The sequence below is a fragment of the Sycon ciliatum genome, chromosome 2, assembly GCF_964019385.1.
Source record: "Sycon ciliatum chromosome 2, ocSycCili1.1, whole genome shotgun sequence".
Classification (NCBI taxonomy): Eukaryota; Metazoa; Porifera; class Calcarea; order Leucosolenida; family Sycettidae; genus Sycon; species Sycon ciliatum.
This window is the reverse complement of record NC_088644.1, coordinates 39694787-39717549: the sequence shown is the minus strand read 5'-3', so window position 1 is coordinate 39717549 and position 22763 is coordinate 39694787. Positions and strand designations below refer to the sequence as shown.

General features: G+C 47.6%; 2 protein-coding genes across 2 annotated transcripts in view; both read left to right on the top strand.

Moving 5' to 3' along the window:
• LOC135810053 (uncharacterized) overlaps positions 1 to 2278 on the top strand; it is a 35578-nt gene extending 33300 nt beyond the window's left edge. The window contains exons 15-16 of the mRNA XM_065323520.1: positions 427 to 492; positions 1475 to 2278. Of these exons, the coding sequence (XP_065179592.1) occupies positions 427 to 492; positions 1475 to 1528 (120 nt within the window). The 3' untranslated portion in view covers positions 1529 to 2278. The remainder of the gene's footprint in view (positions 1 to 426; positions 493 to 1474) is intronic.
• Positions 2279 to 6955: 4677 nt separating this feature from the next.
• On the top strand, positions 6956 to 21322 carry LOC135810052 (protein dispatched homolog 3-like). The gene is made up of 10 exons (XM_065323519.1): positions 6956 to 8892; positions 12846 to 13111; positions 13657 to 13829; positions 14282 to 15226; positions 15707 to 15865; positions 16172 to 16480; positions 17738 to 17875; positions 18161 to 18475; positions 18784 to 18918; positions 20049 to 21322. The coding sequence occupies exons 1-10, from the start codon at positions 7838 to 7840 to the stop codon at positions 20298 to 20300; spliced, it is 3747 nt and encodes a 1248-aa protein (XP_065179591.1). The 5' UTR covers positions 6956 to 7837; the 3' UTR covers positions 20301 to 21322.
• The last annotated feature ends 1441 nt before the right edge of the window (positions 21323 to 22763 follow it).

The following is a 22763-nucleotide window of genomic DNA, read 5'->3' as shown; positions in this document are numbered from 1 at the left end:
AGAGAGAGAGAGAGAGAGAGAGAGAGAGAGTGAGTGAGTGAGTGAGTGAGAGTGTGAGTGTGAGTGAGAGTGTGAGTGAGAGTGTGAAAAGTGAGTTAGAAAGAGAGAAAGAGAGAAAGAGAGAGAGAGAGAGACAGAGAGAGAGACAGACAGAGAGAGAGAGAGAGAGAGAGAGAGAGAGAGAGAGAGAGAGAGAGAGAGAGAGAGAGAGAGAGAGAGAGAGAGAGAGAGAGAGAGAGAGAGAGAGAGAGAGAGAGAGAGAGAGAGAGAGAGAGAGAGAGAGAGAGAGAGTGAGAGGCAGGCAGGGAGCAGGAAGAATGGAGGGGAGCAGTCATATGTAGATATATGTTGCTGTGATCTCTGTAACATATTTTATGAACTACATTGTAAGACCTACTGACTTCACCGTCTTTTGTGTGTCTCCAGGAGCCATCACCACATCGTTTCCCTGTCATATTTGCCCGACTGTATTTGCTACAAGCATGCCAGAAGGTACAGAGCTTCCCCTTTGTCGTACTTACCTTGCCTAGCCCACTATTGTATTTCAGTTTTCCCCAGCTCGCAAGCACTGGAATACACGCGTATTCACTCACGCGGTGCCACTCACGCCTGCTGCGTGTATCAAATTCATCCATTGGACATAGTGTAGTCAGTCCTGTTTGATGATTGCTTTTGCACTGATGAAACTCTGCGTGACGGCTGACCAACAGACCAATCAAATCGGGCTGATGATAAAACAGTAGTATATACACGAGTTCCAGTTGAATCCTAAAATCCTAATTTTGGCTAGTTTGGGAAGCTGTTGAAGGTTGATGCTTCAGGCTTTCAGGTCACAGTTTTCGCGGTTTCTTTTTCATCAACTCGGCCTCGCGTTTGGCAGTCAGACTTGCCGAATCGTACGAGTCGAAATATTTCGAAATTCTGATTCTCGCCTTGAGCTCGTCTTCTACACTTTGGCCAATGTGGCCTCTTTTTACCTTGTGGAAATGTCAGCGGAAAGATATAGAGATACTCTTTTCCAGTGGTCTGAGGATTGTCTTAGCTTTGCTACGTGCATGAAACGCAGCGTTACAACAATGACCTAGTCAGTTGTCTCTGTTCTCTTCTGCCTTTGAAATGCCCTTCGTATGTGTGCCGTCGGAGGTCTGGTTGTGTGTAGACAGCCTAATGTTTGAGATGACCTATCTCCAAATACAGGTGATTTTGTTTTTGCACTAGTTGCTTATTGCTAGGATTTTGCCTGAGGATTGCTTTGCTTGCAAGTTGAGTTGCAGATCAAACCTCGTTCTGACGTCTATAGTAGAAAGCTCCCCCCCCCCCCCCCCCCCTGGGTTTTCGACCGCTGTGTGAGCACTGGCTTTAGTCTACATCAAGTACATAGATGTAAGGCTTGATTCACAGTAAGTGGGGTGCGGCGAAATCCAACTGATGCTAGCGTATGTCCATGTTATGTGCTCTTCTCTGTACTGTGCAGGTCCTTGCCAATGCACTTGGCTTGTTGAAAATTGAGACGTTCGGCGTGTTATGATCAGCCGTTATCATCCCAATGCCTCCGACCGATCTGCTTACACTCCGCAGATTTCCACGTCAGCAGTCATTCCATGTAGACAGTGCCACTTGGAAAAAGATTTGAGTTTGGCACGAAGAGCGTGCTGCCCACCATTTCATGCACGGAGTACTGGGTGGATTAGTAGACTCTGCCGCTATCTTGGTTTTGCAGATGTGCAAACTGCAAACCATCCAAATGAGATTCTTCCTTCAAAAGAATTATCTGTAGATCTGGTAAGATCTTGTATTTCGACAATTCTACGTGGATCACCGATCAATGTGCCTTACTTCATCGTGGCATGTTCTCTTGCAGTGATTTGAAATGCTAGAAATTTGAGTACGCTGCACCGGGTGCACCGCGACGCACGGAGAGTCGGCAGTCAACCAACATGCCACACAGGTTTATTCAACTTGATTGGATTTTGTGATGTTTCAAGGCCTGGTGTTGCCCTGGCCACTGACTTATTTATTTTACGAAGTATTTTCTATATCATCCATTGACTTTGTCAAGTCCACTGAGAAGTTTATACCGGTACATCTAGTACATGTACTAGTAGGCGATGGAACTGGACATACCGGTACATGTACTAATGGTAACGTTGTGTGGCGGCTTGTCCCGTTATTATTGTACAGAGATCATAGACGTCTACAAAATTAATTTTAATGATCACAACCAGCTAGCGAGCAGTACAATAGCACCTGTATACATGACTGTATTGATTTTGTTGTACTACTCCCTGGGTACAGCCAAGAGTACGAGGGTCTGGCCTGGCGAACAGGCCACTGCACTGCTACCAAGAGTCCATAACCCCATCATTCGGCCCATGGACTCTTGCTGCTACTAATACCATAAGTAGCAAAATACAGATACAAAGATAGCCTCCATTGGCATTGTCCGCCGTCATGCACCAGGTGTTCGGTTCTAGACTCAAGTGAAGACATGTCGACAGTGAAGTGCTGGTCCGCTGACACTGTCGATTACAATACAGTCATGTACTTGAGGCCATCATGGGTGAATGGTTCGATGGATAGCTTTGTCTCCTTCACAGTACACCGTGCATGTGTACGTATACCGGCTGAGTGTGCCAGGCACTGGCAGATAAGAGCAACACGCGGCTTAGCGCCTGTGTGGCAGTGTGCCCAGTGCTTTTCAACCCGGCGGGGATCGGGAAACGGAGCGGAACTGTTTTTAATTAAAACACAGCAGCCATTGCTTCAGTCGTATTCAGCATACAGTACCGGTACACTGCCGATATGTCGATTCGTGGTAGCAGCACGGCATACTCATAACTGTACTGTCACAGTTTGACCGTGTCAGTCGTTAAAACCGCCGGTTTGACGGTCCTCCCTACATCATAGTACATGTTATAAGTCGTTCGCCGGACGTTCTGACTGCAGATAAAACCACAGCACGGTGTCAGTCGTCTTTCATGAACCGAACCATTGCGAACGGCCAATCTTGAAACAATGTTTAAACTTTTAATGACTTTTGTATTCATTCCTGGTTGCTGTAGTTGTTGCTCTAGTGACAATGTCTTCAACGATTCGAAGTTTCAGTAGGCGCAGACAGGGTTGTGGTGTAACTGCCAAAGGAGGGGTCACTAAGTCCGCAGCAAGTATTAGTTTCTGCAGGAAGATATCAATCGCCACCTGCATGGCTGAGTCTGAGGGACATAACGGTAACAGGAACGAAGCCCGAAGTTGCCTTCTACTTTTCTGGTGAAACACCTGTGTTCCGAACTTCGGCATACTACCGTATGTAACTAACGTTATACAATATGACTGTACGATGTCTGTACTGTACAGCCATGTTGTGTTTATTGGAAAAAGTGCGAAGAGATTGATGTTTTCCCAGCATCATGGGTGTCATGTAGGCATTGGCGGATAATGCTCGAAAAGGTGGCAGATTCTGCTCGAAAAGCAGTTGTTGTTGTTGTTGTTGTTTATTTATTTTACATCGCATGGCAAACGGGCAGTTCTGCCCAATATTATGAAAGCGATGACAACCAGTTAAGAGTCAGAAATGAAGAAAAAATAAATGAAAATAAAAATACGAAAACGGAAGTAGCAATGAGGGGAGGCAGGGTCAAGACGAGCAGAAAAAATGGATCTCAAATTTACAAGTCGGGTCATCGTAGCATGATTCTATCGCAGTGAAATTGGCAGAACCATACAAACCTTATGGCCGGGCAATTCCTCGAATTCTGCTCCATTTCTTTATCCTCATACCAAACATGCATGAAACTTACCAGAAAAAGTACCGAATTCTGCCAATTTTTCTGCCGGCATTATCCGCATATGCCTAGTGCCATGCCGTGGTGGCACGCACTAACCGGTAACCGTAACATCAAGAGTCCATAACCAAATAAATGGGTTATGGACTCTTGGTAACATGAATGTATCAGCATCACTACACGCTACACGGTAGTCAGAAAAATCCATTTCCGTAATCGGAAAGATGATTAGAAAAATGCGGTAGCTGCATACTATCTCGTCCTGCTGTTGTTGCTAGCTGTACATGGGTGACGGGCTCAGCTGACCAGTCGAATAGTCACGGTCCTCCCGGATCGATCCCAGACACTTGTCTAGCTATACCGGAAACGTCTACTCCTGGTACGTAGACGGATCTACCTTGTAGTGCTATGATTCCTGAGAAATAGTCTGAAAAAAAAGCGCCACTACCAGTAATACACACCATGCATTAGCGGTCCTCACACGCTGAATGAACATCACACGCTCAAGACTTGTATCTACACACACTACGCTTATCGCTACGGCAGGCACCGGCTGCTGCGATTCACACGTTTACTTTGTGGGTAAAACCAGCATCCAGATATGTGTCTCATTACTACATTAGTGTTCTCTGATGATCGCCTTATGACTGAGTAAAACTAGTAGTTACAACCTCTTCTTGTTGTTGCTATGTAGATTATCTATACTGTACAGTGTACATGTACATGATTTTACAGTCATGTACTTGTAGAGTTTGCAGCAAAATTATATACTTACATGACTTGTACTTTGACATAGCAGACTCAGCGGAGGACGTTCAGGTTGGTTGTAACTCTGAGTTTCATGCCGTTAGGCAATCATCAGACAACTGATTAGTTAGGCAATCACCAGACAACTGAGTTGTCTGATGATTGCCTAACGGCATGAAACTCAGAGTTACAACCTGTGAGTGTGAACCAACCTGAACGTCCTCCGCTGAGTCTGCTATGTACATGTACTGCTCTGTCTCTGACATTGAGCACTCTCTGCAGCTCGGGGATCAACGGATCATGGTGTACTTACTTTGACAGATTACTCAAGACGGACATGCTGTTGAAAAGTAAATGAAAACCGATAACACTAACAAGGAGTAAGGTGGAGGCCCGGACCACCGTGCTCGGAAACTAGTACTACCTACGATCACGGTGAGTTGACAGCGAAGGTAGACGGGGCAACCCTACCCGGCAGTCGTGTGCTGCACTGTGCGCAGGAGTGTCTCGACTTGAGAAGTGGTGGATAAGTGGTAACAGCTGCTGAAAGGTGCCTCACACGCTGAGTGCAGAGCATTTCACACGCGGACGTGGAAGACTCAAGAGATCCAGATCACTCTTATCTGATTCTAAAATAGGGGTCGTCCATAAATATCGAACTTTTTTCACAAAACGAAATATTAAATTTCGTTATGGGGTGGGAGGGGGTTGACCAATTTCGTTTCAGGAAACATTGATCCATGTACATGGCCGTTGTATATGCATGCATGTCAACATTTTTTTACGTTCTGAGGGGGGAGGGAGGGAGGGATTGGGTCTAAACTGAAATAATTCATTTGGTGAAAAAAGTTCGATATTTACGGACGGCCCCTTACTTCGATTGTAGTTGCAACTCAGCCTCTCAGTCTCAGGGCTTCATTTGTCATGCTTGTTCATGTGACCTTACGTACATGTAGCATCAGATAACTGCTATGCTGCATATGCATATGCGCATGATGAGTTGCTTGATGATTGCTACATAACAAGCACAGTAGTAGTACATGTAGTAGATTTTATTAATATTATTTTACTAGGGGAGTCCCAACAGGCGTTGCCTTTTTACTGGGAACCCTAGGTGAACTTTTGCCATGTTTACATACAGAGTAAGAGACGGGGCCTGACGGCAGTCAGTGGGAAGAGCATTCCATCTGTCTGCCGCCAGGAAAAGCATGAAACACGAACATTGCCTGATATTACAATGTATGTAATTGCTACAAACATACCAGCTCAAAGCATGACACTCCGAGGTGCAACTACATGTACATACATGTACATGCAATTGTTAGAATGAAACAAGGTGGAGGACACCGTCAGGCTGTGTTCGAAAACAGTGACCTTACTACAACCTTCCGCGGTTGGCAGAGCCCCGGTCCCTGCGGACCATTTTGGCATTTGAACCATATGGGTATCGCACCGATTGTAGTGTTACCATGGTTACTGCAACCGCTACGTACGTGAGCCCTAGGCTATGACCATCATTAGACATTACCGGACACAATGACTCGGTAGTTCAACCAGAGAGTCGTATAAACCCGGATGCTATACGACTCCCTGGCCTGGTTGAACTAAATGCGAGAGCAACAATATAACTTCAAACCACAAAGGACGACACAGTTCTGTCCGCACGAAAACACAACAACGCTTTCAAAATGGAAAGGAGGAATCGGGCAGTCAGCTCAGCTGTACAACTAAACTAACGTGTTATGTGTTCAATGACACAGTCATGTCATCACATGTGACTGGCATGAATGGATCAAAAATTCAAAAACAAAAAAATACAGTACTTTCGCTTGAAGTAAGTCAGTCGCGGTAGTGCTTTGCCAGACTGCCCTGAGTCATTCCCCCACTTCAAGCACTTGGTGTCAGGCAGTGTAGTCTTCAGTGCCAGGCAGTGGTCGCACCGTGTAGATCTACCGTCGAGGAGACTGGCTTGGGCAAAATCTGACTCTCCGGGCTCGGACACAACACAGACTGCACTGGGTGTGCAACACTGTTCATGCAGTCGCTAGGAGTTGGGCCTGTAGGGCCCAGTAGGGGTTGTTATCAGGTAGATCGATCTACCTGGCTGTAGTAAAAAGTAAACAAAATAAAAATAGAGCTTCACACGATCGTATAATTACATGTATGTGACTACGGCCGGAAACACGTAATAACTGGAATACTAGTACTCGAGCATCTCGTGTCGTGACTTTTCCAGGCCAATCTCGAGAGAGATCTCCACATGTCACTTGTGCGCGCGATGTATGCATCGAAAACTCAGCACCAAACACATGCTGTGACCCTGTCACTGGCCACTCCATATGGCCATGCACAATGACAGTCTCGTGTCAGTGTACATGACTGTAGACCTCTACGTACTGTTACCAAACCCCAAGACGGTCTTCTCAAGTCGTCGTGAAAAATAGTATACGAGTACGATTCGTAGCTTGCTGCAGTTTCTGCTACAAATAGTGTAGCGTAGACATCTCCTCGTAACGTCGTTGTTTCCGGCCCCCAGTCCAGTGCAGGTAGACGATAGATAGACATAGTACTAGTAGAGCGTGCAAGGGGATTTCGACTCATTGACATGATGGGCCAGAGGCCACTTTCTTTTGTTTGCTGAAACAGTGAAAGGAACGGACGGTATCGTAATAATTTCGGTGGCTTTCTTCATGACATGTGCATTGAGTCTCTGCTTACTTTTTCAAAGTTGCTTCAGCACTGAGAACAGATTCAGTGCAAGTAGTGACTAAGTCTAAGTCCATTGGGCTATGCACCCTTGACTCTTGCCTTGATAACAGTCCGACTCATACTTATACTGAGACCATTGTGAAACATTATTCATTGTGAACAAACTGACAGCGACCAACGACCTCACTTTTGAAGGATTCTGTAGCTGTGCCACCTCGACCTGAGCCAGGATTGCGACTGCCAAGTTTGGATATCATCCATCGTTTGCGTCGGTGCATCCCGTACGACTTTGCGCGTCTTCCTGTGTCCATATCAGGCATTTGTGTGGATTTCAAGTGGAATAACTGGCAAGGCTGCAAAGTGTATTCTGTGCAGAGCTGGAGGTCGAGTACGATTATATCCCCGGCCAAACTGGATCCACGTGGAGCTGCTATTCTGGTTGCCAGGAATAGAGATCCTCTCCGTCTTGTGCTGTGGTCGATGCAGGACCTCCTTCAACTCGAGACCCCTTAGGGCCAGTCACATTGTCTGGTCAGTCATCAAGGAATTCGTAGCTATAATCCTCAATCTGGGCAGCATCCTGGTGGGAATCCGATCCGATGGGGCGACAGAATGAATATAACAGGGTGTCAAACGAAGATGACGATGATATGGAGGTTGTGTCTGTGGACAGTCTTCCCAGTCCTATTTTACGACCTGATAACCAGGAAAACAGTAGTGTTACTGCTGTGACAGGGCTCGTTATGGAGCAGGAAGATTCAAGCAGCGTGGACACGAGCTGTGGAGACACGGTAGACCAGTACTGGTCGGAGCAGAAGGGCCTCTCCTGGCTGATGGCGCTGTGTGTGCGCAGGTTGTGCTCCGGCTCTGGCCTCGGTGCTCTCGCCGTGCTGATTCTGTTCTGCGTGCTGGGATTGTCATTATTTCTCGCCGCTCTGTTGGCGTACCCGATAAAGCTGGAGATGTCGTTGTCGTCATTTCAGATACCGGATCACGAGGTGTACACGAGAGAGGATGCGTTCGAGACAGCTCTTGGCTCGACGCCGTCCACACAGAACACCAACTTTGGCAGTAACTCTCGGCGACGCCGCAGTGCACCCTCCTCGTACATCTACAATGGATACAACAGCCTGCCGAATGCGGTAGATTTCCACGAGCGGGTGCATAATCGTTGGAAGATCAACCTGGTGTACCGGACTCGCGATGGCAGCAACATCCTGCAGCGTGATCACATTGAGCGTATTCACAACATCGAGAAGCAAATTGAGGCACACCCACGCTACACCGAGTTCTGCTGGCTGGATTGGGAAAACAGCGGCAATCAGTTGTACTTGTCGCAGTATCCGCCCGACAAGAGCTACTGCTACCCGCTCAATTCTCTCCTGACGTACTTTTACTGGCCGGACGGCCGCACGGATGTGCTGCGTTACAACGGTTCAGTGGAGTCTATCATCCGCCGTTCGTACTCGTACTCGGGCTTCTTCTGGTATCTGGATACGACTTTCTCGGCCCAGAACCTGGAGAGCAAGCTGATGCGTTCTCAGATCATCATCGGCTCGCCGCTTCACCAGCACCAGAGCAACGAGGACGATCACCAGCGCGCTAAGGCGTACATCGTCAGCTTGATTCCTTTCCTGGCTAGTCTCTCTGACAGGTAAGACAAACAGCTGTCCTCCTTAAATCTGCTGCTAACTTCTGTTCTCAAACTGTGTACAGTGGAACTCACGTAGTACTTACATGTACGTGTACAGTGGAACTCACGTAGTACTTACATGGACGTGTACAGTGGAACACACGTAGTACTTACATGTACGTGTACAGTGGAACTCACGTAGTACTTACATGGACGTGTACAGTGGAACTCACGTAGTACTTACATGGACGTGTACAGTGGAACACACGTAGTACTTACATGTACGTGTACAGTAGAACTCACGTAGTACTTACATGGACGTGTACAGTGGAACTCACGTAGTACTTACATGTACCCGGGTAAGACATGCCGTATTTTCCCGAGTATACAAATGAATGGCGATAATTATACAGGGTAGATGTATTGTACAGTCGTCCCTCTCTAATCCGGCACTTTATAATCCAGCACCCTCGATAAACCAGCACAATTTTCAGTAGCCAAATGTCCTCTTCATGCACATTGCAGCAGTAGATCAGATTTGTTAATCCAGCACCCTCCCTAATCCAGCAGATTTCCGTGGCACCAATGGTGCCGGATTATAGAGGGACCACTGTATAGTATTTTATTATTTTACTTGGGCATTCCCAACAGACCCTAACTTAAGGTCTTCTTACAGGGTGCCCAAGATGAATGAATGAATTTGTTAAGTTCCTGTCTGTATTTCGTGACTAAACATCTGTGTGCGGCTATGCGATAACGTCAAATCCGCCATATATAGGAGCCAGTTGGGGTGGCAAAATGCCCAAAGCGGGCACAGAAACCCCTTATATAGAAGAATTTGGGGTGGCAATGACGTGTATCGCATAACCTCTGGAAAGTACGGTACACCCGGTTTAATAGTACGATGCTTTTTCACCGCCCAGATTTCCTACTCTAAGCACATACCGTAGAACCTGCCCCTAACCGGACGCCCTTGGTGCGGCGGAAACTGTCCTTATATGGCAGGATTCCGCTTGATCCGGGGATGCTCGTTCGATCCACAGCACTTTTGGTGCGTGAAAATTTGTTGGGTCAACACAGGATTCCGCTAGGTGCAGGGTCCCGCAAACACAGGTTTTACTGTATACAAATGTGCATTGTACGGGTACGACACACTTACTACAGTTGCGCTCACTGAAATCCGACCCAAAGTGCAATGCTGGCGCCCTGGACCAGTTCCGATTACATCATTGTATTTGTACATGTGTACGTCCAGCCGCATTCGTGCCACTTCCAGGGCGTCAAGGGCCGTGCAAGTTGAGGGCGCCACATATGCACTCTAGGTCGGATTTCATCGAGCGCAACTGTAGTACTCTGATACGACGTACAACTTCCGTATGACGGACTTTTGAGCGTGTCCCGTTAGATCTGGCCGGCCGCGCAAACTACGTACTATTTTTTTGTTTTGTACACCTGTGTGCTACTAGTACATGGCAGGTACACTGTGGCAGGTATGTGCTTTAGTATGCTGACAGTACAGAGGGGGCTGTTTACAACGCAGGCAAGCTGGCTTTAGAGCATGACCTCGTAGCAATAAAATGATTTGTGCCACTAGCCATGTGTGTTTCTTAGTGCGATAAATAATTTAGAGCATTTTGACATACTACACATGTTTTGCGTGTTGGTCGTGCCGGGGACTCAACTTTGAATCAAAAGTACCTCGGCTAGAAAGTGCTTTCTTTCACTCCCCAACGGGGTACGTCTGATCAGAATCCCCTTTATGTTTGTTTTTGAAATGCTATTGCGGCTAGTGGTGTGCAAGGAATCAAACGCCCATGTTAGAATCATTCTCATCTACTGTAAAGCAAGACAGTTTTGCGGTGCACAAATTTTGCGTTTTCAAGAATTGCGCTGGTTCACGGTGAGAAACATTCGCGATTTCATCTATTCAGTTGGATCTTGTACTGTGTACAATCGATGTACAGAACAGTTCGCGCATTCACAACCGAATCATCGTGAAATTGTCAGTATGGTTAAGGGGGGGGGGGGGGGGTACATGGTTTGCACTATAGCACTAGCCCCCCTTGTCCTATAAGCTGGGGCCATAAACAGATCTTTTTTTTTATACTTTAGGGAAGCAGTAGCATTCTTGTGGCACAGTGCCGTGCACTCCAGTCCTGGCTATGTTGTGTGCTCTTCATGTGCCAGCATGTTACAGTGTACTTGACACTGCTGGGTTTTGTAGTCTTGCACATGCCTTGGGTCACATGACGTGCAGGTCACAGGACCCCAAGCATATCATGCTTCACCCCAGGCCTGGGCATTTCGCAGTGTTTGCGCTGTAGCTGTGCAGGGCTCAGCTTGCCACTTGCCAATCTGAATGGGGACGCATACGCATGATGCTGCACATGATTGTGTTTGCAGACAGCCACTAGCTGGGGAATCTACATGCCACTCTCTAAATTACCTGCAAGGGATTAGGTCAATCAAGTTCTGCTCACCAGTGCCAGTGCAGCATCTGTAGACCGGTACAGGCAGGAGAGGTTTAGAGTCCTTGTCCCCTTGGTCTCTACCTTGAAGAATATTATCATGAACTGATACTATTACTGGGGGTAGATGTGCTTCCAAGCTGTGATGTCCAGCATGGATGTGACTGAGGCAAAAGAACGCCTGTGTGTGTGTACATGTGTGTGTGTGTGTGTGTGTGGTACATGGTGTGTGTGGGGGGAGGGGGTGCAGTTCGTAATGGGCTGTTTGATTCCTGGTTGGCTTTCGGGTCATGCTAATGCTCCACAGTGGGTGTTTTCATCAGACTATGTGTACAGTGTAGTTTGTGGAGTAACTTGCATGTGTACTGGCTCAGTGCTCTGCTGCTAGTACTATATAGTTTACAACTGGTGTGCTATGGCCCATATATGGGTACTGTCAACTGTGCATAACCCACAAAGAGTGTGCAACTCCACTAGTATGGGTGCTAGCCCGACAAAATTTCAAGTTGACATGGGGGGGGGGGGGGGGGGGGTGGATATGTGCTATGGGTACTGGATTGCTGGGTGTCTATCTAATTCCAGTCAGTAAGTTACCTGTGATGTCTGGTGATTGTGCTTACTGAAGTACTAAAGGTACCTGTGATGTCCAGCGATGTCCAGTGATGTCCAGTGATGTCTGGTGATGTCTGGTGATGTCTGGTGATTGTGTTTACTACAGTGTGTAGTGCTTGTCTGCAAACATCACCTGTGCAGAGAGCCCAGGCTGTCCATACTCCTCTTTCTGATGCAAATGCCAATTAGCAGCTCAGAGAGACAGGCTCAAGAAGCCCATACTTCACCACCACTGCTCCGGGGATCTGCACTCTTGTGGTGTCTTGTTTTCGGGCACTTATACTTCAGTAGTGTGTGTGGGGGGGGGGGGGGGGGCTTGGTGTATGGGTGTTGTCTTCATTGGCTGTCATGTGGTTAGTTCAGGTGGTGATTTGAGACATTTTCAGTGTGTCACTGTCAATGTGGACCTTGAATGCTTCAGTGTCTACTTTACCAGATACCCCGCGCCGCGTCATGCTTAGTTGGCATGATTTACTGGCGGAGGCCAGTGTGCTGGTTGCCTCTTCATATTTGCCCCATTCAGGTTGGGTGCACAATGGTGAAGTGTGTGCAACATGTGTACGAAGTGAAACAGATAGGAATAGTCTGCCTGTTTTCATGTCAATCGTATGAGTGAACAAATCGTAGCACCCCGGAAATGAATCCCATACATTTTCTTGTAACTCCTCACGATGCTTGTAAAACTCTGGATCCGTAATATTTCACCTCTATCAAACATATGGATCCGTAGTTTTCTTGTGTGTTTTGTGAGCAGCTGTCGTATGCCTGTGTGTGACTGTTCTGTGTGTCCCTGTGTATGTGTGTGTGTGTGTGTGTGTGTGCATGTGTGTGTGTGCATGTGTGTGTGTGTGCGTGCGTGTATGTGTGTGCGTGCGCGCGTTTGGTATTCTTTAGTAAAATCCAAGTGCTGTACGGATCACCGGATATCTACGACTATCAAGTCATCACCGCGGTGTACCACGACATCCGCCTGTCCATCATCTCCATCGTTCTCATCACACTGTTTGTCTTCATTCTGACGTCCTTCTCGCCGTTCCTGACGTTCATCTGTATCGAGGCCGTGGCCATGAGCCTGCCGCTGGCGTATTTCGTATACAGAGTGTTGGCCGGTGTCAGCTCATTTGGCCTGCTCAACATCCTGTCGTTGTTTGTCATTACCGGTACGTCCAGCGCTCTTGCAGCAAGTCCTTGTCTTGCTTGGGTTTATAGTTTTACTTTATACCTGATAGCTTTACTCCATCTCTGAATTGCTACCGTTTGTGTTTTTTTACAATTTATTATGTCGACCCCATACCTGGGGACTCGATTTCCAGCCTGGGTTCCGTATATGTACTGTATAGCCATACACATCCTTAGAAAGTTTCATGTACGCTAACAAGGCCAGGCAGTAATGCGAGGGCCTGCAAGCGCATGCTCTCTCGTCTTTGTTTTTGCCTTGAATAGTCTGAATCGTTGTGCCTGGGTACTGCATCGAGACTGGCACGAGGGCATGGGGGCCATGATCTGCTTTTTAGTTGCGATCCGACATGTTACGTTGTACTTCCGAGTAGAAATACTGTTAGTGGAGGTCTTGAAGCTAATGTTTGTTGTTGGTGTGCATATGTGTGTTTGTGTTATTGTTGCTGCAATGTGTGTGTGTGTGTGCACATGCACGTGCATGTGCGTACGCATGTTTTCTTTTGCTGCCACTTATGCGCATGTGCAGGCATTGGCGTCGACGACGGCTTCATGTTCATCAACACTTTCCGGCAGGCACCGCACCGGACTCATGGCGATCTCTCCGTGCGAGTTCACTACACGCTGCACACCGCCGGAAAGGCGACTCTCTTCACGTCAGCCACCACCGCTGCTGCATTCTTTGGCAACATGGCGTCAGGGGTGAGTCTTCAGTTGATGACTTGATGCATACTTCTTGTCTGGTAGTTTGCAACGCTTACCGGTATTCCTCTCTGCAATTGATGTACAGCACTATCGGGCGCCAAAAAACGGAGCGCCAAAGAACGATCAGGCTAGAATTTTACCAAGCACAGCATCCCAATGTATACGGGGTGACTCAACCGTGCATAGACTGTAATACATGAAAATAGGAACGGACTAGGCTAGGAGGCTGACCCCCCAGTTCTTCGGCGACCGAGAGTACTGTAGTATTTGTTCTGAGTGCCGGCATTGTTTGAGAGTATAGATGTAGCTAGCAAGTAAAATGCTGATGTATGGCTATACCTGATGATTCAGCTGCCTGAGCTTTGGCCTGATCACCTTTTGACTTTTCCATAGGCTTGCTTTATTCTCACGCTGTTTTCGTTGTTGTCGTTGTCGTCGTTGTGTTGCAGATACCAGCCGTGCACAACTTTGGCCTGTTCATGGGTCTAGTGGTGGTGATGTGTTACCTCACCGTTCTAGTTCAGATGCCCATTGCTCTCTTCCTGTGGCAAAAATACTCGGCGTGTCGCAAATCCTGCGTTCCCGACTGTGGCAAGTGCATGGGCAAGCAGACGAGACGTATCGGGAACTCGCGAGGCAACGATGACGTCCAACTCATGTCGGTGGCGTTTGTCAACGAACGCAGCGGTAATAGTACGGTGCATATGGGTAGTGGGCATTCATCTACTGATTCGTCTCTACTGACCGTGTCACAGGCAACCTCCCAGCAGTCCATATCTTCGGAGGGTGTGGCTCCAGAGGACACCGCTAGCGGATGGCTGACCACTAAAATGTCAGCTGGCATCAAGCGCTTCATTGCCAAGCCCGTCATTCGATTCCGTGGTGTCGTTGTTATCCTGTTCGTTATTGTCTTTGCCGTCTCTGTCGGTCTTGTGACGCGTCTGAGAACAGCAGAGAAGCCACCGCAGTTTTTCCCATCCGACAGCAACCTACAGCAGTTTATTGATCTTAGTTACAACACTTCGGAGATGAATGTAGACTGCAATACATGCTCAGCTAGTTTTCATCATGTTATTGAGCCACCGCCAGCTCCCCCGACAACGCAGCCCGCACCCACCACTGAGGGGCAGCCACCGACGCAGCCTACCAGGTCCACGGCGCAACCCCCGCCAGTTGTGACCACCGCTCCTGTCGTCCCAGGAGAGACTACGCATTCGCTGCCCGAGACCACCGCACCTCCGGTTGCAGTTGTGACTCAGCAACCTACCTTTCCCACTGATGCACCACCGCCTCCCCAACCGCCGACCACCCAACGGCCATTTGTACCGCACACTGCACCGCCAGTTATTAAAACCCTCCCGCCGAAGGAAGTCCCAACGGATCCGCCATCCAACGTATGTGTGCCGATAATAGATAGCTTCTCCCCCCCCCCCCCCCCCCCAGCATCTCGAGGGCCAGGGACATGTTGTGCATTCTCAGACTGTATGCCTTATCCACTACACCTTGCCTGCAGTTACATCCAGTAGGGAGCAGAGAGTTGCTACTCATCACCCTGTACTCCCTGATGCATCGTACCCAGATGCGACGTGCAGTAGTGTGGACATGTGCGAGCTCATAGCATACCAAGCTAAGCTACCCAACCCCTCAGGATCAATCACACACTTCCCAATGTAATGTCGCTCAGCTTCATTTTTTTGGTCTGGTGTGTTTTTGCTGTGCATGGGTGTCACTGGTTGGGAGATTCTATAGAAATGCAGTTGTCTTCGTGCTCAGCTCTCTCTCTCTCTCTCTCTCTCTCTCTCTCTCTCTCTCTCTCTCTCTCTCTCTCTCTCTCTCTCTCCCTCCCTCTCTCTCTCTCTGCGTGTGTGTCTTAGGATCCATGCAAGAATGGCGATGAAACAGCATGTCCAACTCATGTCAAGCCAGTGGCACTCGGCAGCTCTGCCAATGTTTACATTGTATTTGGCATCAAGTCACTGATTCGCAACAGTGATGCAGCCAAGCATGTGATTCGCTCCAGCAACGATGCAAAGGTGAGTGACTCTGTGCCTGCTTGTGTGTGTGTGCGTGTGTGTGCGTGTGTGTGTGTGTGTGTGTGTGTGTGTGCACGTGCATGCGTGCGTGCATGCGTGCGTGCTTGGACATGTGCCCGTCGTTTACTGGTACAGGATTCATTGGTAGCCCAGCTGTCATGTTTAAACGTATGTATGCGCGTGCCTGAATGTGTGTGTGTGTGTGTGTGTGTGTGTGTGTGTGTGTGTGTGCGTGTGCGTGCGTGTGTGTATGTATGGGGGTGTGTGTCCGTACATGCTATGTGCATAATGTTGTCGTATGCGCAGGACACCGTGGTGTACGATCCGAGCTTTGCGCACGCGCTGTCCAACGTCATAACGGCAACACCGCTGGTATCGGACCTGTGCCGCATCTGCCTGGCCGCCATTGAGCCTCACCGGGGCCTGGTGAAGCAGACATCAGATGCTTACGAGTGCATACCCAAGAGAGGCTTGCCGCAGTCGATTGCTTTAGTTGTGAAGGGTTTGCCGTACTGTAATGACCCCAGGATTGCGAACCAGCAAACGTCCACCGTGCGCGCAGTGGCTAGTCAGAATCTGTCCTCCCTCAACTGGTTTGCCATGGCATTCAAATCGGTAAGGAAGCCAAGTAGAATGTGCTGCTCTTATTGCCGCGAATGCAGTGTAAATAAGTTACATAGTATCTTCTTTTAGTAGAAATCATGGAATTAGGCAAATTTTGCCTGTTTGTTCTTCGACTCTAAAAAAAAATCAAACAACAGCAACAACATATCCAGTCTACTGCAGACACGTACATCACACCCTTTCCAGTTAGCTACTAATACACTGAGCCTCAGGGGTTATAGCCTTAGCATTGTACGTGTACAGTTGACTGGCGGGGATGTGTTGGTGCAGTGAGCCCCAGAGCTCGGCAGGGCCGATAGCGTTGCCAATGTGCAAGTCCAACCTCTTGCAGCATAGCTTAGGAGCTGCAGCATCATTCCTGAAGAAGGCACTAATGGCTGTACCTTTGGTGAACTGAAGTAAACTTCAATTGTAAAGATAACATAGCAGTTTCTGTTGTAAACGAACAGGTGACGTGGAGACAAAGAGTTTAATTAGAGTAATGAAAAGTACTCTAATTTCAGAAATTTTAGGTGCTCAATATTTTCGGTGTGAGGGCAAAAGGTCAGGATAGGTGAACAGAAATTTTAGGTACAGAGAATCCCTATTGGATTGTGTGTATTAGTGTTTGGGTGGTGTATTGAAATTTTAGGTATGAAGTGGATGCAGCGAAAGTACCGAAAATGGAAGTACACCGAAAATTTGTGAAATTACAGTATTAACGAAGCGGACATGGAACATTGAAGTACTTGCAGCAAAATAACATAATGAAATTTTGTTGTCTCCGTTCACATGATTGTCATTAATATAATATGTCTAATGTTATATGTCATGCAACTCGTGTTCCAAATTTCAAGCGTGTTTTTAGAGAAATAGCAGTGACGTCAGTCAGTGACTAGACCACTTTGTGCTGTTGTGCCAAGCCACAATAACTTGTTTGAATAGTGCATACACGCCTGGGTTGAGTAGAACCCTACGCTACGTGTAGTCCTCTCAACTGCTTGTAGAAGAATATGTCCGGCTTCGGCTTCAATGTTTGACTCTTGACAAAGAGTGCATCGTATACTGTTGCCCTCGATGTTATGACATTCATCACTAAGAGATGTTTGTCTGTGTGCCAATTATCCTTGGCTTGTTCAGCACCTTCGGTGGGAGTTGAAAGTTTTGCCTTGTATGCATATGCCGTTTTATTTTTTACTGTCCTGCGAAGTTTTGTACTGTATTTCCTAAATCATCCACTCATCCTCCCCCTCTCTTTCTCTCGCGCAGAATGTCTTCGAAGGCGGTAGTAGCTTTGGTGCGCGTGCAGATTATGAAAAGTGGGATGCTTTCATGGCGGAGGTTCACCGAAACTACTCGTCGCCTGCAATACAGTCATCGTACCAGACAAGTGAATACTGGAAACAGGTATGGTGTTTGTCAAGGAGGATGCCTATTGTGTACAATACCATCAGTCATTGGTTGACGGCTTATTTCTATACACCGATATCATTCATTACCATTATGTTTGGCATGTCATGATGTGGGGTGCAGACTGTAGTATTCTGTGGTCCATTGTCATACGAGTATATTGAGTTGTACTTATGTTTATGTCTGCCTCTTTCTTTCTTTCTCTCCATGCATCCATCTCTCTCTCTCTCTCTCTCTCTCTCTCTCTCTCTCTCTCTCTCTCTCTCTCTCTCTCTCACTCAGGTGTTCCTGGAGGTGGTAGCTGTTACCAGTGCTCTGTACAGCATTGGCCTGTCAGCGCTGAGCTGTTTGGTGTTCGTAGCAATATTCACCGGCTGCCCTCTTCTGACAATGGTGACGCTTAGTACGGTGGCCGGCATTGCTTCCTTCGTTCTCGCCTTCTTCTACATGCTCGGATGGAAACTTGGTGCTGTGGAGGCCATCTCCATGTCCATCCTCATTGGCACAGCCGTAGATTACTGTGTGCACCTGGTGGAGGGATACTTGATTGCACGCCACCGTTTGAAGGGCCTGGACCGCATCTCCAAGTCGTTGCCGGTAAGCCCAACATGTTACGAGAACAGTGCCCGGTGGCTCAAGCCTCTGCCTACCTGTTGCTACCAAACAATAACCCTGGCTGGACGCAGGGAATTGTCTAAACAAACACCAGACACCTTTCAGACATTAATTAATTAATTTGTTTAGTTTTCCTAGTGGATTTTTTGTTTCTTCAGAATAACCTGTACGCGCCCTGCAGACAAAACCTTTCTCCCCTCCCCCCTGAGAATGATCCAGCTACTTGCTAGCTCTGCTATGGTGGTTCCGTTCGTAATCATTCTTTCGTCGTGTGTTGTGTGACTATACAGTGGATGAGCAGAGTGCGCGCACACATTGCACAGGCATGCCAGCGAGTACAATGGTCGCTGTCTCACGTCGGTATCTCCATCGTCAGTTCGGCGCTGACAACGCTGTTTGCCTCGCTGCCACTGTGCTTTGCGCAGGTAAGGGAAAACGTCGTCCTGCCATCGCTCTCTGTTTGTTTATGCTGATTGTCAGGTCATGCCTGTCTTCATCACACCACGACTGCGCTCTCCAGCCGACACCCCCGACACGTTGCCACAGCACGCCACCAGCAAAGCGACACATCACGGCTATATGAAGGAATTCAGTACCAACGGCTGTGTTGCTTTGTTGGTGGTGTGCTATGGCAACATTCCTGTATCTATGACTGGAAATTCTGGTTGTACAATATAGTGCTGATCATCCACACCTTTGGAGCACTGGCCTGTATCCAGGAGTTTCGTATGAGGAGTATCGTACTCACTCGATTAGAAGCCCCTCTTCAAGGACAGTTAAAAAAACAAAAACAAAAAACAAGCTCCTCTCGAATAGAAACCCGGACTGCAATTTACAAAGCCGCGGTGACCTGGCAGTGTCATGTATGTTAAGGTCAAGTGCGCAAAAAACATCTCGTGCATGCACATATTGGTACATGTTCTGGTCGACATAGTGTGTGCGAACTAACTCGGGGCCGAGTTGCTGTTAATATGAACGTTTTGGAGATTGGATTGAAATACTGGTATGAAATGAAACACTAAAAGCCCCTCTTGAATAGAAACCTCTTCAAAATTGGTATTGAAAAAATAGAAGCCCCCGGCTTCTAATCGAGAGAGTACGGTATGTTCTGATAAGAGAGCGGCCACGCATCCATCTAAAACTTGCACACCCAGCATGTATTTCAACATTTCTCATTTTCCTTCGCAGCACCACAGGAACTAAACACACTCCATCCGTTTTTATTCGTAAATGTGCAAATACAACAGTCAGCATAACATCCGAGTTGTTTCTCTCTTTTTTTTATTTGCCCTGGCTCACTAAAGTAAAAAGCCGTCAGCCCTCGAATTCGGGACGTGGCTTCTAAGAGCTAGAGTGTATTGAGTTGAAAAGGGCTCGATTCTCTTTGATGTTGGCCCTAGCGGCTGAGCTCATCAAGTGCCTGACCAGTTGTGTTTTGTGTGCTCTGTGTTTCTTTGCATTGTCACTGTGGCCATTGCTGCTGCTGCTGCTGCTGCTGCTGCTGCTGCCGTCACCGTCATCATCGACGTCATGGTTGTTTTGTGTATCCGTGTAGATCCAGCTGCTAGCCCGCTTTGGTCAGATCATGTTCATCAACACGTTTGCGTCGATCGTGCTGACGTCGACGGCGTGCTGCGCGCTGCTCTGCTTCCAGCCGCAGTGGCGCTTCCCGGGCACTTGGCTGGGCTCTGCCGGTGGCGCCATCGCCAGCGCGCTCTTCTGCGGCGCTCTCATGCTGCTGCTCTACATCGTGCACGCCGCGGGCCACGTAGACATTCCCGCGCCGGACGGTTCGAGCCTCTTCTGAGCGCCATGCCAGCCAGCACTCTTGATTGATTCTCCAATTTGTACATAGAATCTGATGTGATTTCAGTCCCGGTAAGACATACCTAGCAAGTTCTAGTTATCTACATAGCCTTCTTTTTTAGAGTTTTTTTTCTCACTATAACAGCAACGCAGTATTTAAGTTCAGAACTGGTCTAAGTGGATACACTCTGTGATTACATATTTAAAGCAAAGACTTACGCAGGCGTATGCTTTTAACATCTGGTTTTCTTGTGTTTGTTATTTTCTCAATCGAGTTTTGTTAACTGCTTTTCGTCCCCCCCCCCTTTTTTTTTTTAATGAAATCGTTCTGCGTTGCCTTGCTGCTTCTGAAGCAGGCTCAATTTTTCGTTGACTGCCACCAATAAGCTAACAATGTACACCAGCGTGTGTCATGGTTGGCACTTCGTTTTCTGCCGGTGCTTTCCGTTTTTAGTTTTCTTGACCGTTCTGATCACCGCCTCCTAACCTATACACCCGTGCACTCACCCATCAGTTTTGATCTTCATCTAACTTATCTATGTCCTCACCAGCCAATGTCTGTGTACTTGCGTATCTGGAGGTCAACTCATTCGGTTTTTTTCTGCTTTTCTTTCTTTTTCCTTTTTAACCATAGCTTCTGCCTGTAAGAGCGCACTTCTGCCACCGGCACTGCCATTGATGGCAAGTACTGGAATTCAGTACATGATAATTATGCTGCCCCTATTAGTTTTTTAGTTTTTCTTTTAGCATCTTGCCGCCTAGTAACCTAGTACTACCTGTAAAGTGTGTGAGCGTTGTCGCCCATGATGTTGAGTGTAATGGAGTAGTGAATAGTTACTTTTACCTGCCAATTACGGGCCCTTCACAACACACTTGCCCTTGCGGCCCGAACGGATCATTCTTTGTTGATCACCGGCTCGGTAGATTTTCATGGAAAATTTTCTTTCTGACGCCAGTGTCGATCTATTCTCGTATTTTCGAGTTAGTTTTGCATTCCCGGTGTTGTAATTCTTTCTACATTTATACAGGGCCTATTTTCATGGTCTGGCAGTACTGCAGGAATGCGCCATGTTGTATGCTGCTCTCGGAGATACCTACGAGTATCGACGCGCCACATCCAAAGCATATCTCTCTTGTACAATGTACCGGTCTGTTGGTGCTGTTGCTGGTGGCGATGGCTTGTAGTGGTTGTGGTGGTGGGTGTTAGTGTGTTGTGTGGGCCTGTGTTGTGCGCTCTGTGGCCAGTGTGGGTGTGGCGCTGGTATGCTCGTGCATGACATGTACCAGCAGGTCCAGCATACCAGTTCAGAAGAGCTGCGCTACATGATTGTAGTGTAGCTCTTCTGATTTTTTGGTGCAAGGAGTCGGGCCACATTTAACCTGGAGATCACAATGTAATGCAGTTTGTGTCTGGCACCATAGCCATCAAATTGTTATCAATTCACTATCATGACTCCGGGCATGATATGATGTGGCTTGGTGTACTATGCCATGCACCACTACATACCTACAAAGCAAAGTTGCAAAGTAAAACAAGTCGTTTGCAGCAATAGAGAGGTTAAGATGCACGTTATTTCCGACGTGACGCGAAAGTTCAGCTCGCGTTATTTGCTCGCGCGTCGAAAAATCAACGCGAGTGACCTGCTGCTCACGTCGAAATTTGGAGTTTTACGCCAAATTTGACGTGAAATTGCGCGTCACGTCGGAAATAACGTGCATCTTAACCTCTCTAATGAATATGCTGGTCATATACACGCGGCTGGTGAATACTAGTACATGTCAGTATACTGGCCTTACAGTACTACGTATAGCTGCGTACTCAACTTCAATAACTCTGATGCTGATTTGCACAAATGCCTGGATCAGATGTAGTCATGATGTGGGAGTTGTTCTATTATAGCCTTGCTGGACTGTTTGCAGACTTCAATGTTTATCATGATCAGTGGCATTTGGAATGGCTGAATGGCAACAACTCTCACTGATCATGACTACATGCACCAGGTCATGCCAGGCAATATCTGTGCAACCATCATAGTATCATCATAGTATCATCATAGTATCATCATAGTTATCGAAGTAATTACTTGTAGTTGAGTATCCAGCTGCCGGTATGATGTAGTACTAGTATTGGCTGTGTGTACGGCCAGAATATTCATTGCTGCAAACAACTTGTTGGACTCTTTGCAACTTTGCTGTGTACAGTACTTAGCTACTAGTGGTACATAGTACACTGAGCAAGCCACGTAGATAACTTCCCTCGATTCGGAGTGACCCCCTTGCATGTCTGAGCCGAGAGCCCAGCAGATAGCCGCAGCCTCAAACAATGAACAATAATGCCTGATTATTCCGACACCATCATGGCCACCGGGTGCCTGGGCCCTGGGGCCGGAATCAGCTGGTAATGATTCCAGCCCATGTCATACACGGTCTTTAACCTACCCCATGACAATACCACAGCATGAGG

Excerpts from the sequence above, each read along its gene's own strand:
- LOC135810052 (XM_065323519.1), top strand. The coding sequence starts at position 7,838 with ATGGGGCGACAGAATGAATATAACAGGGTGTCAAACGAAGATGACGAT. Across the intron at positions 15,227-15,706 it reads CAACGGATCCGCCATCCAAC|GATCCATGCAAGAATGGCGA; the intron begins GTATGTGTGCCG and ends TGTGTGTCTTAG. Across the intron at positions 17,876-18,160 it reads CAAGTGAATACTGGAAACAG|GTGTTCCTGGAGGTGGTAGC; the intron begins GTATGGTGTTTG and ends TCTCTCACTCAG.